The sequence below is a fragment of the Loxodonta africana genome, chromosome 12 (genome assembly GCF_030014295.1).
Source record: "Loxodonta africana isolate mLoxAfr1 chromosome 12, mLoxAfr1.hap2, whole genome shotgun sequence".
Lineage (NCBI taxonomy): Eukaryota > Metazoa > Chordata > Mammalia > Proboscidea > Elephantidae > Loxodonta > Loxodonta africana.
Window position 1 is genome coordinate 72,955,581 of NC_087353.1, and position 13,034 is coordinate 72,968,614.

Consider the following 13,034-nt stretch of genomic DNA (forward strand, 5'->3'; position numbering starts at 1 on the left):
CTTCACCTTAAAGATAGCATACCACTGGCTGGTGACCTCTCTTCTATGAGTCATCTTTTTAAAATAAAAATTGGATCATGTTTCCACCTTGCTTAAAAGCCTTCAGTGGCTTCTCTCTCTCTCTCTTTCAACAACTGTATTGCGGTTCGATTTATGTACCATAAAATGCACCCATTTTACATGTATCATAAGATGATTTTTAGTAAATTTGCCAAGTTGTGCAACCATCACCATAGTCCAGTTTTAGAACATTTTCACTACTCCAGCCTGATGGCAGTTAATCCCTGTTTCCAGCCCTGGGCAGCCACTCATTTACTTTCTGTCTCTAAAGCTTTGCCTTTCTGGACATTCCATGTAAATGGAGTCCTACAGTTTGTGGTCTTCTGTGTCTGGCTTCTTTCTCTTACCACAGTGATTTCAAGGTTCATCTGTATTGTGGCATGTATCAGTACCTCATTCTTTTTTTTGCCAAATAATCCATTGTATGGATATGCCACGTTTTATTTATCCGTTCATCAGTTAATGGACATCCTGTTTTTGACTGTTACGAACAGTGCTGCTGTGAACATGTGTGTACACGTCTGTGTGGACATATGTTTTCATTTCTTTGGTAGATATCTACAAGTAGAATTGTTGGATCATATGGTAAATTTATGTTTAACTTTCTAAGAAGCTGCCAAATTGTTTTCCAAGGGGGTGATACCATTTTACATTCTCACTGGCAGTGCATGAGGGCTTCTGTTTCTCCACATCCTCGCCAGCACTTGTTATTGTCTGTCCTTTTGATCATGGCCATCCTGGTGGACGTGAAGTGGTATCTCACTGTGGTTTTATTTTGTATTTCCTTAATGAATAATTCAGTGGCCTCTCTTGGCTCTCAAGATAAAATACAAAATCCTTAACCTGACCTTGAGATCCTGTAGCCTTTGCCTGATACCCTAACATCTTATCCTGCCTCCCTCTTCCTTCTAGCCCCTCTGTCAATGTTCCCCCCTTGCCCCACCAGGGCTTTCACCAGTCTGTCAAATAGGATGCCTTCTGCTGCAAGTCACAAAACCTGAACAACAATGGCATCAACAACCCAGTGCCGTGGCATTAACAAGTGGGGGTTTATTTGACTCAATAACAAGAAGTCTGGAGGTCTGTGGCTACCAGCATGGGCTCAGTACCTGAGACATGTTAGGGTTGGTGTCTTTATGAATCTTCCAGCCTTTCAATTGTATTTTTTACCTTATGGCTGCAAGATGGCTACCATTGTCTCAGAAACCTTGTTACATTCGAGGCAAGAAGACAAGAGGTGGGGAGGGCCAGAGTTTTCTAGTGCCCCTTTCTTCAGTAAACTTGCCTGAGGCTGAGCACATTGCCATTGTAAACATAACCAGAGTCTGTTATCAAGGGAGGGAGGGCAGCTTTTGAGGAAGCAACTAACAAGTCTATGATGTCAGTGCTGTTCTCTGCCCCCCACGCCCCACTTTTTACCTAGCTTCTGTCTTCTTACCATAACTTCAGTGCTGAGTTCACATTTTACTTCCCAAGGGCAAGACGGCCCTCCAGTCTCATTTCAGTCTCTTCATAGCATTCAGTTTTTTTCCTTTTCTGTACTCGTCAAAGTTGGTATCCACGTATCTGTTAAATGTCTCTCTCCGTAGATGGTAAACTTCATGAAGACAGGGGCCATACCTAGTTTGTTCCTCACTGTGAAGCATTACCTAGCATGATACTTGGCTTCTAGGAGGTGTTCAGAGCCCTGGTGGCACAGTGGTTAAGAGCTACGGGTGCCAACCAAAAGGTCTGCAGTTCGAATCCGCTAGTCACTTCTTGGAAGCCCTGTAGTACAGCTCTTCTCTGTCTTATGGGGTCACCATGAGTTGGAACTGACTCGACGGCACCTCACGATGACTGACAGTAGATGCTCTGTCAATATTTGTTGAATGAATGAAGAAGCCTGATCATTTTTTCTAATGATAATGGCACTGAGGTTTCCTCGTGATGAAAATAGCAGGGATGGTTTGAACTAATTTCAGGTTTTTATAGAAAGTCTGGTGAAAATACAGGTTAACGATCACTTGGGGGGATCAATTGATACACTCTGCTTCTCCTGAAATTGACTGTATTCCTCTGGCACATGATGAAATACGCCCCTAACCTGAGTGTTCCCCTACATAGACTGCTGGCATAGAAGTGCCTTCTGTGCTCGTTTCAGAATCTTACAGGGCTTCCCTAGTACCTTCTTCTCCTTAGGGATACTTATAGGAAAGGCTCAAGCTGTGATTATCTTTTGACTCTTCAACAGAATCTTTTAAGTAGAAAATGTTCTCAGTCTGATTTACAGTAGAAATGTACTTTCTGTTCCGTCTTGTACATGAATCTGTATGCTTGGTCTGTGCAGATTGAACTACTGTGGGTTGTCAAATTATGGAAAATGAAAACCTGTGCTTATGAGCGGGCTGTAAAATGGATTGGATCATTGGTAAGAGGCCATTGTAGGCAGCGGAAAAGCTGCCTGCCTGGCATCTCCGATCCTGGTACCGTAGACCTGCGATACGGTGTGAGTCTGCAAATAGAGAAGCTGCCTTTGGATTTCAAACGTTGGAGTTGCTTGGTGTGATAGACGCCATTTTCTGAAAATTACTTTTGATTTCCTGTCTGTAGGCGTGTACAAAGTGACCCCTCGCTCCTGCCACCGGTTTGAACAAGCTTTCTACACCTACGACACGTAAGCCTGCCTTGGTTATTAAATACTTGGTGGTGTGTGTGTACATTATGTCCAGGAGAATGAGTGTGCATCTCTGCTTCATTTTTTCTGTGAGAGCAAAAGGAATTTTTCTGTTTTTTCTAGAAGTAAGGGTAGGCATTAGAAAGAATTTCTAGATAAGGATTTTAAGACACTTGGATAAATGACCAAGGAAATGGAGATAGGATTTCTTTCCTAAGAATTCTGCAAACCAAGGATAAAAGGCTGTGTTTTTGAAGTGGCTTAAATGTAATCTTCCAACCCTCACTGATGGGAATTTCACAAGCTCAAGTTTGCCGTTTTTATATTTTTACAGATGTTTGTGGGCTTCTCTGGGAATTGGAAATGTAAGGTTTTTGAATACAGATTCAGTTTACTTTTTAAAATATTTGTGTGTATTTCGGGAGTTATTGTAACTCTGAGCAAGACCACTTTCATGTAGCATGGTTCAGGGTCAGGAGGGTCACCCCAAGGGATGTGTTTGTCATCCTTTGAGAATGATAAGGTAGTGTTGCCAGTGTTTGTCTTTCCACTTCTTTGATTTGTAGGTCTTCACCCAGTATCTTGACGTTGACAGCCATTCGCCACCATGTCCTTGGAACTATCACCACTGACAAAATGATGGATGTCACTGTGACTATCAAGTAAGACGTGTGTTCCGTGGTGGGCTAGGCATGGAGGCTGGTGAACAAGGCCCGGGGTGTTCTCTGATAGACTCTCTGAAAATTATTTTTGATTTCTTATCTCTAGGTGCATGTACAAATGGCCTTCCCCTCTTATAATTCTACGACACAGTCATAAATTCACAACAGCCTTGATCCTTTTCTTTTATGATTCAAAAATTAACTGTGGATGAGATAGATAGAGCCTTCTGACAGCTTGTTGCAGTGTCTTAAATTCTTGTCTGAACTCTACATTTCCTGTCTTTGCTAAGGAGAGAAAAAAAAAAAAGACACTCTGGGTTTGTTGATTGTATTGCAAGTGTTTTAGCAAATTCAGAAAAATTGCCTATTTTTTTTTTAGGCTGTTTCTTTAAAGCATGGAAAATAGAGATGGCACCTGATACAAGAAGGGTCATGAGAGTGAAAGGATTTGAAAGGCAGTCCCTCGCTGACAGTCAGGTTCATGTGAATGCCGGTTTTGAGAGGAATTTTTGCGGTGTGGTGAGGGTCATGTGCAGGGTGTTGTGTTCATCAGACACCCTCATTTTCTCCAGAAATGAAAGGAAAGGTTGCAGCAACATGACTGTCATTGTGAAATGGAGTGGAAATCAGAGTAACTTTCTCTTGCCTTGCCTTAGTTGAAGGGCTGCTTTTGCAGGTCTGCTTCCATCTTAAGGAGCTCTGGTGGTGCAGCGGTTAAGCGCTTGGTTGCTGACCAAAAAGGTCAGCGGTCGGAACCCACCAACCACTCTGTGGAAGAAAGATGTGGCAAAGTCTGCTTCTGAAAAGATTACAGACTTGGAAACCCTGGGGGGCAGTTCTCCTTTCCCCTGTAGGGTCGCTGTGAGTCGGAATTGACTCAACGGCAATGGGTTTTTTCAACGGTTTGTTTCCATTTTTCTCTCCAACCATCTGTTCATCCAGCTACCAGTGAAGAAAATATTTGTGGAGAATCTTCAGTGTCTAGGCACCGGGCCTTGGCTATACAGCCCCTATCCTTCTGGACCTTACAGTCTCACCGGGGAGGCAGACAGTAGTCAAAGACTCACATACAGAACTGTAATGGTACAACTGTGATATGTGCTTTAAGTTTGACCTTGTGGGGGAAAAGAGGTATGATGGAGAAGTAGGCTGGTAGAGGCCAGGCTATGCTATTGATGTGTTTAAAATAGAGGGATGACTTTTGGCTGCTGAGTGGGGAACAGTTAGAAAAGGCCCAAGAGCAGAAGTTGATTGAGGCAGAGGGAGGCAGGCTGTTGCAAGAGTCCAAGTGAGATATGTTGGGGGCTTTAGCTAGACTGAGGGCAGTGGAGGTGGAGAGAAGTGGATGGATTGGAGAGTTGTTGAGAGCACTGAATTGACAGGATGTCAGGGGTCAAGGAGAGGGAAGTATCAGGAATAGCCCTAGTTTTCTGGCTGAAAAACTGGATTGGTGAGAGTGCTGTTCACCGAGATGGGGAGCCAAGTTTTTAAGGGTTAGGATCTGTTGACTATCTACATGGGCTAGTTTCCTGCTTGGAAAATATGAATTCCTGGTGTGACTAGAAGTCCACATTCTTACCAGTACTGAGTCCGTATTACCTCCTTTTTGGTCTTCACTCAGTTTCTTTTTGTAACTTCACGGGGTCTTTTGGTGTACTTACTTGCACTGGGGGTAGTAAGAAATGCACGTTCCAGCTGGACTCAGCCACTTGGATGTGGAATGGGGCTCCCCCATTTTGTACTTAACATGCCCGAAATCACACTTTTGGCCATTTCCCTCTACAAACCTACTCCGTAATGGTTCCTATTTCAGAAATGGCAGCTCCATCTTTCCAGTTGTTTCTGGACTTTTCCTTCTCTTGCACCCCATATCCAGTCAATCCATCAACAAATCTTTGGCTTTGTAATCAAAATATATCCATAATCCAGTGTCTTTTTAATACTTCTGCTACTATACTTTGGCCTCAGCCACCATTGTCTCTTGCCTGGATCATTGCAACAGCTTCTGAACTGGCCTCCGCATTTGGGCTGTGGCTTCACAACAGTGTGTTCTCCATATGGCGGCCAAAGTGATGCTTTTATAGGAGAGATTGTATCATTCCTCTACTTAAAACCCCAGTGGCTTTTCATCCCACTCAGGATAGAATGAAATCCACGGTCTGTACCAAGGTCTGCAAAACCCCCACCTGACACCTGCCATCTCTCAGACCTCTCTCTGACTGCTCTGATTTCCATGGGTCACTCTGCTCCAGGCAACATGGGTCTCCTTGCTGTTCTTAAACATGCCGAGTGAGCTTCTCCAGGGACTTGTACTTGCTGTCCTTTTAGCTGGGACACTCTTCACCCAGAGAGCCGCGTGGCTTGTGTTCTCCCTTCCTTCCTTAGGGTCTTTGCTCAAATGTCTCCTCATCAGGGAGACCTGGGCTGACCCCGCCCCCCCGATACAAAATAGCGACCCCTCACCTCCAGCACTCTATCCTCTCACTTTGCTTTATTTTTCTTCATTGCACTTATCTGATATTATTTTTTTTAATGCTTATTATATGCCTCTTCCTACTAGAATGCAGATTCCATAAAATGAGGGAGTTTTGTTTACTGCTGTATCCTCAGTGTCCGCGCCATAGTATATTCTCAATAAATATTTACTGACTAAATGAACAAATGAAGAGAAGATGGTGCCCATGGAGAGAACTCCATGTCCTGTGTGAAAACTGACAAGTTTTTTTTACCAAGTCAGCATAAACTCAAGTTGTCTTTTATTCCAACTCATAATCTACAAGACACCACTATACGGATGGGAACGGGGCCCCAGAGAAGCGTAAGGCATTATTGAAAAAGAATAACAAGGTGGGAGACCTCGTTCTACCTGATTTTAGAACCTGTTTTACCGCCACAGTAGTTAAAACAGCCTGGTACTGGTACAACAACAGATACATAGACCAATGGAACAGAATTGAGAATCCAGACATAAATCCGTCCACATATGAGCAGTTGATATTTGACAAAGGCCCCAAAACAGTTAAATGGGGAAAAGACAGTGTTTTTTAACAAATGGTGCTGGCATAACTGGATATCCATCTGCAAAAAAATGAAACAAGACCACACCTCACTCCATGCACAAAAACTAGCTCAAAATGGATCAAAGACCTAAACATAAAATCTAAAATGATAAAGATCATGGAAGAAAAAATAGGGACAACGTTAGAAGCCCTAATACATGGCATAAATAGGATACAAAACATTAACAATGCAGAAGAAAAACTAGATAACTGGGAGCTCATAAAAATCTAACAGCTATGCTCATCCAGAGACTTCACCAAAAGAGTAAAAAGACTACCTACAGACTGGGAAAAAGTTTTTAGCTGTGACATTTCTGATCAGTGCCTGATCTCTAAAATTTACATGATGCTGCAAAAACTCAACTACAAAAAGACAAATAACCCAGTTAAAAAATGGGCAAAGGATATGAACAGACACTTTACTAAAGAAGACATTTAGGTAGCTAACAGATACATGAGGAGATGTTCACGATCATTAGCCATTAGAGAAACGCAGATCAAAACTACAATGAGATTCCTTCTTAGTCCAACAAGGCTGGCATTAATCCAAAACACACAAAGTAATAAATGTTGGAGAGGGTATGGAGAGACTGGAACACTTATACACTGCTGGTGGGAATGTAAAATGGTACAACCACCTTGGAAATGGATTTGGCCCTCCCTTGAAAAGCTAGAAATAGAACTACCATACGACCCAGCAATCCCACTCCTCAGAATAGATCCTAGAGAAATAAGAGGCTTTACGCAAACAGGTATGTGTACACCCATGTTCATTGCAGCACTGTTTAGAATAGCAAAAAGATGGAAGCAACCAAGGTGCCTATCAGTGGATGAATGGATAAATAAATTATGGTATATTCACACAGTGGAATACTACACATCGATAAAGAACAGGGATGAATCTGTGAAACATTTCCTAACATGGAGGAATCCGGAAGGCATTACGCTGAGTGAAATTAATCAGTTGCGAAAGGACAAATATTGTATAAGACCATATTATAACAATTTGAGAAATAGTTTAAACAGAGAAGAAAATATTCTTTGATGGTTATAAGAAGGGGGGGTGGAGAGAGAGAGGTATTCACTAATTAGATAGTAGATAACTATTTTAGGTGACGGGAAAGACAACACACAATACAGGAGAGGTCAGCACAACTGGACTAAGCCAAAAGCGAAGAAGTTTCCTGAATAAACTGAATGCTTCGAAGGCCAGTGTAGCAGGGGCGAGGGTTTGGGGACCATGGTTTCAGGGGACATCTGAGTCAGTTGGCATAATAAAATCTATTAAGAAAACATCTTGCATCTCACTTTGGAGAGTGGCGCCTGGGGTCTTAAATGCTAGCAAGCGGCCATCTAAGATGCATCATTTGGTCTCAACCCACCTGGAGCAAAGGAGAATGAAGAACACCAAGGACACAAGGTAATTGTGAGCCCAAGAGACAGAAAGGGCCACATAAACCAGAGACTCCATCAGCCTGAGACCGGAAGAACTAGATGGTGCCCGGTTACAACCGATGACTGCTCTGACAGGGAACACAACAGAGAACCCCTGAGGGAGCAGGAGAGCAGCGGCACGCAGACCCCAAATTCTCATATAAAGACCAGACTTAATGGTCTGACTGATGCTAGAAGGACCCCGGTGGTCATGGCCCCCAGACCTTCTATAAGCCCAAAATAGGAACCATTCCCAAAACCATCTCTTCAGACAGGGATTAGACTGGACAATGGGATAGAAAAAGATGCTGGTGAAGAATGAGCTTCTTGGATCAAGTAGACACTTGAGACTATGTTGGCATCTCCTCCCTGGAGGGGAGATGAGAGGGCAGAGGGGGTCAGAAGCTGGCTGAATGGACATGAAAAGAGAGAGTGGAGGGAAGGAGTGGACTGTCTCATTAGGGGAGAGCAATTAGGAGTATATAGCAAGGTGTATATAAATTTTTGTATGAGAAACTGACTTGATTTATAAACTTTCACTGAAAGCACAATAAAAATTAAAAAAGATACTACTATAATTGCTAAGAAGCTCAGTTTTTGTTTTTTTAAACTATAAGTTGATTCAAAACAGGAGACTGTACCACTTTGATATCATTGTAAGGTATCCTGTTTTTTTACTCACGTGTCCCTACTTGTAGAAATGTCAGAGTCCCACTAGTGACAGGGATAAGTGATCACATCCTTATGGGCTGCCCATTTCCTCCAGGTCTTCCATCGACAGTGAGCCCGCCTTAGTCTTAGGCCCTCTGAAGTCTGTGCAGGAGCTCCGGAGGGAGCAGCAGCTGGCCGAGATTGAGAGCCGCAGGCAGGAGAGGGAGAAGAATGGCAAAGAAGAAGGTGGAGAAGGGATGACAATACCTCCTGTGCAAGAGATGGTAGATGAATTACAAGGCCCCTTCTCATATGATTTCTCTTATTGGGCACGGTAAGCTGTCTTGTGCTTTTCTCTACCAGGTCCTCCGTTCTGATGTTTTCTGTCTAGTGGGCGGGACAGAATTGGCCAAATTGAAGCATCTTAATTATTTTAGGTCTGGAGAGAAAATCACTGTTATACCCTCGTCTAAAGAGCTTCTCTTTTATCCGCCTTCAATGGAAGCCGTCGTCAATGGAGGTAAATATCAACTCAGTGAGCAAATGACGCATCTCTGCAATTGTTCCTTTACCTGCATTTAAAGTTTAAAGTTTTATTTTGTGTTAGTAGAGTGAAGTCATCTTTGTAAGCCACCTTACATCCTCTTTAGCATATAGATGTTATTACTTGATGGATGAGTGAATGAATGAATGAAAGGTCTAAACCAATAAAAGTAACATTTCCTCAGAGTTGAGGTGATCTTTTTTGGAAAAGGACTTGGTTTTCTTTGACATTAGCAGGTTGAAACCAAACGTAGGTGTAAAGCCACCCATCAATGACTAAAATGTATTGGTCTTCATATGTTTGAGTTGTTTACAATCTTTATATTTTCTTGACAGGGTGACAGAAGATTTTTTGGGGAATGGAAATTAGAAGTGGTGGCTTGTGGAAAACTCTGTGTGTTGATGTGGTTAGGGTTTGGGAGTAGATGTGTTGAAGAGCATAGCTTTCTAGTGGGTGGGCTCTGTGGGGCAGCTCTCTGTACTGGATCCTCTGGGGGTTCTGCAGCACAGCTTCTTGGCTGAAAATGGAGCTGTCCTTATCTTGTGAGGACCAAGGAATAGGAATAGTGTAAGCCCAGTCTTTGTTAGCTTTTCCTGCTGAATTCCTTGGCAGTTGAGCAAGGCCTTTCAGGGATGGAGAGAGGATAGGGCTACTTTCAATGATTGAAGTTTTTGGTATATTAAATAAACTCATTTGGAGCTAGCTTCAGATATCTCAGTTTTAGGCCCTTCTTTAATAGGGAGCCCCCAAACAAAAGGCTTCTCTCCCTCTGCAACTAAGTCCCATTCCTCTATTTCTTCTCCTTTTAGAAAGCTGTCCAGGGAAGCTGATCGAGATCCATGGGAAGGCAGGGTTGTTTTTAGAAGGCCAGATTCACCCTGAGCTGGAAGGAGTTGAGATTGTCATTAGTGAAAAGGGGGCAAGCTCACCCCTGATCACAGTCTTTACCGATGACAAGGGTGCCTATAGGTAAGCCCATGATTAAGAAATATTTGGGATCAGTTGCCTTTTGATGCTCTGCTTTAGAGGAACCCAGATTTCCTTGTGGCAGATGATGCTTCTTCCAAGATTTGAAACAAAGCTGTCTGTAGCGTTCCGCTTTCTTTTATTCAGTGTTGGACCCCTGCACAGTGATCTGGAATATACCGTTGCCTCACAGAAGGAGGGCTATGTTTTGACTGCTGTGGAAGGAACCATAGGAGACTTTAAGGCTTATGCCTTAGCGGGTGTAAGCTTTGAGGTAACACTGCGTTTTTATAAAAGCAGCTTTCTTTCCTTCTATTTTAAGTTTTATTTATCTTGTTGTTGAGAATATACACAGCAAAACATACATCAATTCAACAACTTCTACATAGATAATTCGGTGACATTGATTACATTCTTTGAGTTGGCAGCCATTCTTACCCTGCTTTTCTGAGTTGTTCCTCCCTCATTAACATAAAGTCACTGCCCCCTAAGGGTCCTATCTAATTAAAGCAGGTTTCTTGAGGTCTAATTGACATACAATAAACTTCATGTATTTACAGTGTACAATTTGATAAGTTTTGACATAGGAATATACCTATGAAAACAATACCAGGATTAAAATGGTGAACATGTCCATCGCTCCCCAGAGTTTCTTCATGCCTCTTTGTCATCCTTCCCCTGCACCTTCCCACCCACCATCCCCAGGCAACCACTAATCTGCTTTCTGTCACTGTAAATTGGTTTGCATTTTTCAGCACTTTATGTAAATGCAGTCATACAGGATGTACTCTTCTTTGTCTGGCTTCTTTCACTCACTGCAATTTGAAGATCTGTTGACTTGAGGATGTGTGTATACCTTTGAGGAAGTGTTTTAAGCTTTCATCCTTGGCTCTGTTCTGTGTTGAAGGACACAGAATGTTCCTGTAATGGTGTCTGATGTTTTTCCTTCTTCCCCCAGTCCTTTTTGGAAGGAAGCATGCTATGTAATGTACAAAGTGAGTCTGGGGATCCTTGACTGAGTATTTACAACAGAGAAGCTAAAGGAAAAGAATGACAGATTATATCCCATTAAAAATTTAAAACACTATAGTGCAGAGTACATTTTAAACCAAATTAAAAGACATCCAAGCTGAGAAGAAATATTTGTACCATAAATAATAATTCCAGTTTTCAAAGAGCTGCAAATAATAAGAAAAAGACAACCCAATAGAGAAAAAAATGGACAAAGGATATGAAAAGGCAATTCAGAGAAGTAAAAGAAATGACTAATAAACAGAAGAAATGTCCCACCCCTTTAGTCACAGAGGAAATATAAAGGATGTTACCATCGAAATACTGCTTTTGGGGTTAAATTTACAGCAGTTAAAACAATATCCACGTTTTGGTGAAGGTGTGTTTTCCTACACATAGGTAGTTTATGGGACTCTAAATGGTTACAGTCACTTTGCAGTGCAATTGGGTAATATCTTTCTGAATTTAAAGTGCATGTAATCCATCAATTTTACTCCTAGGGATTAAATAATAATAATATTCAGAAATAGAGAAAAACACAAACGCACAAAGATAAATATGTTCGGGGACATTTAGATGCTTCTCCTTTTCCACCCCAAAAATAGGTGGCTGGCCCGTGTGTCGTGGTTTGCCGACCCTGCTTTAGAATGTTATGCAGCTGTTAAGAAACAGTGAGGTAGCTGTCTGTGGACTGACAGGAGAGAAGCCAGGATAAATTCTTGAGGGAAGGAAGCAAGCAAGCTGCAGAACTATATGTGTAGTGTTGCCATTTTTGTTTCACGTCCTTTACCCCTCCCCCCGCAATAAACTTGCCAGCCTGCCAACAATATATGCAGTGTTTATCAAATTTCTGTGGATACAGAAAGTTCTGGAAGGCTATACACCACACTATGAACATTAGTTACTCCTGGGAATGAAGAATAGGCTCCCCCGTGCCCCTTCTTCCCCAGTGAATAACAACTGAGGAAAAAAAAACCCAGTAAGAATTACCTCTTGATTTGTGAAATAATACCTTCATGGGTATATGAGTTAACCTTGCTGGGATGTTACTTTCTCACCCTCAGATAAAAGCTGAAGATGACCAGCCCCTCCCTGGGGTCCTCTTGTCCCTCAGTGGTGGTGTGTTTCGTTCCAACCTCTTGACTCAGGATAATGGCATTCTGACGTTCTCAAACCTGGTAAGGTGCCCTTATGCAATTTACTGCCTGCCTATCATCCCCAAGAGAGAGCAGGGACACGGTGCAGGACTTAGGTATTACTTGACGATGTGAGAACAGAAAACTAACTTGGAGTGCTTTACGTTTCTTTGGGGACCAAATCTAATTAGAGTCTTGCTCATACTAGGACTTAATGCTGCTGATTTATGTTCCCTTCCACGCATACTTCTTGTTTCCTGGTCACCCGCTTGTCACTAAGACAATGTAATTAATTACCCTGGCCACAGTGGCTCCTTTTAGGCATCCCTGTGTTTTACCACGGCATTACATTGTTTATAGTGTCAGGTTGCATTTGGTGGTTAGCTTGTGTGTGTTATTTATTTTTTTTGCAAAGCAGCAGAAGGCACGGAGTCGAGGCTGAGGTTGGGGTTGAAGCAGAGGCCCCCATGTCACCCTAACCTCTGCAGAGGCGCATATGGAAGCGTGGAGCTAGCTCTTTGCACGCATACCCAAGCCTAGGCCCATAGCCGGAAGTAAAGGGGCGGCAACCGGGTCGCCTGCGTCATTTCCGGGAGCGCGTGGTTGGCGTTCCGATTCCTGAGCTCTCTGAGCTCCCTGAGCGTTGCGCGGCAACGGTGGGCGACGGCTGACTTAGTCGCCCCGGCTTCTGTCCTAGTGGTTTCCTGGGGCATCTTTCTCTTTTCCATTCTGCTCCCACTTTCTCACGCAGACGCGAAAGAAATCAAGAAAGCGACCAGAGGCGGGAGAGGAGTCCTGTCAGCCGACACTGCGGAGTCACCCCGCGAAGTCACCTGTTCCCGCCGGGCCTGCCTT

General features: G+C 43.0%; 1 protein-coding gene across 1 annotated transcript in view; it reads left to right on the top strand.

The window, feature by feature from the left end:
- Positions 1-13,034, top strand: part of LOC100665839 (BOS complex subunit NOMO1) — a 63,877-nt gene that overhangs the window by 36,568 nt on the left and 14,275 nt on the right. The window contains exons 17-23 of the mRNA XM_003421878.4: positions 2,653-2,716; positions 3,283-3,378; positions 8,638-8,856; positions 8,960-9,042; positions 9,876-10,035; positions 10,180-10,306; positions 12,108-12,221. Of these exons, the coding sequence (XP_003421926.1) occupies positions 2,653-2,716; positions 3,283-3,378; positions 8,638-8,856; positions 8,960-9,042; positions 9,876-10,035; positions 10,180-10,306; positions 12,108-12,221 (863 nt within the window). The remainder of the gene's footprint in view (positions 1-2,652; positions 2,717-3,282; positions 3,379-8,637; positions 8,857-8,959; positions 9,043-9,875; positions 10,036-10,179; positions 10,307-12,107; positions 12,222-13,034) is intronic.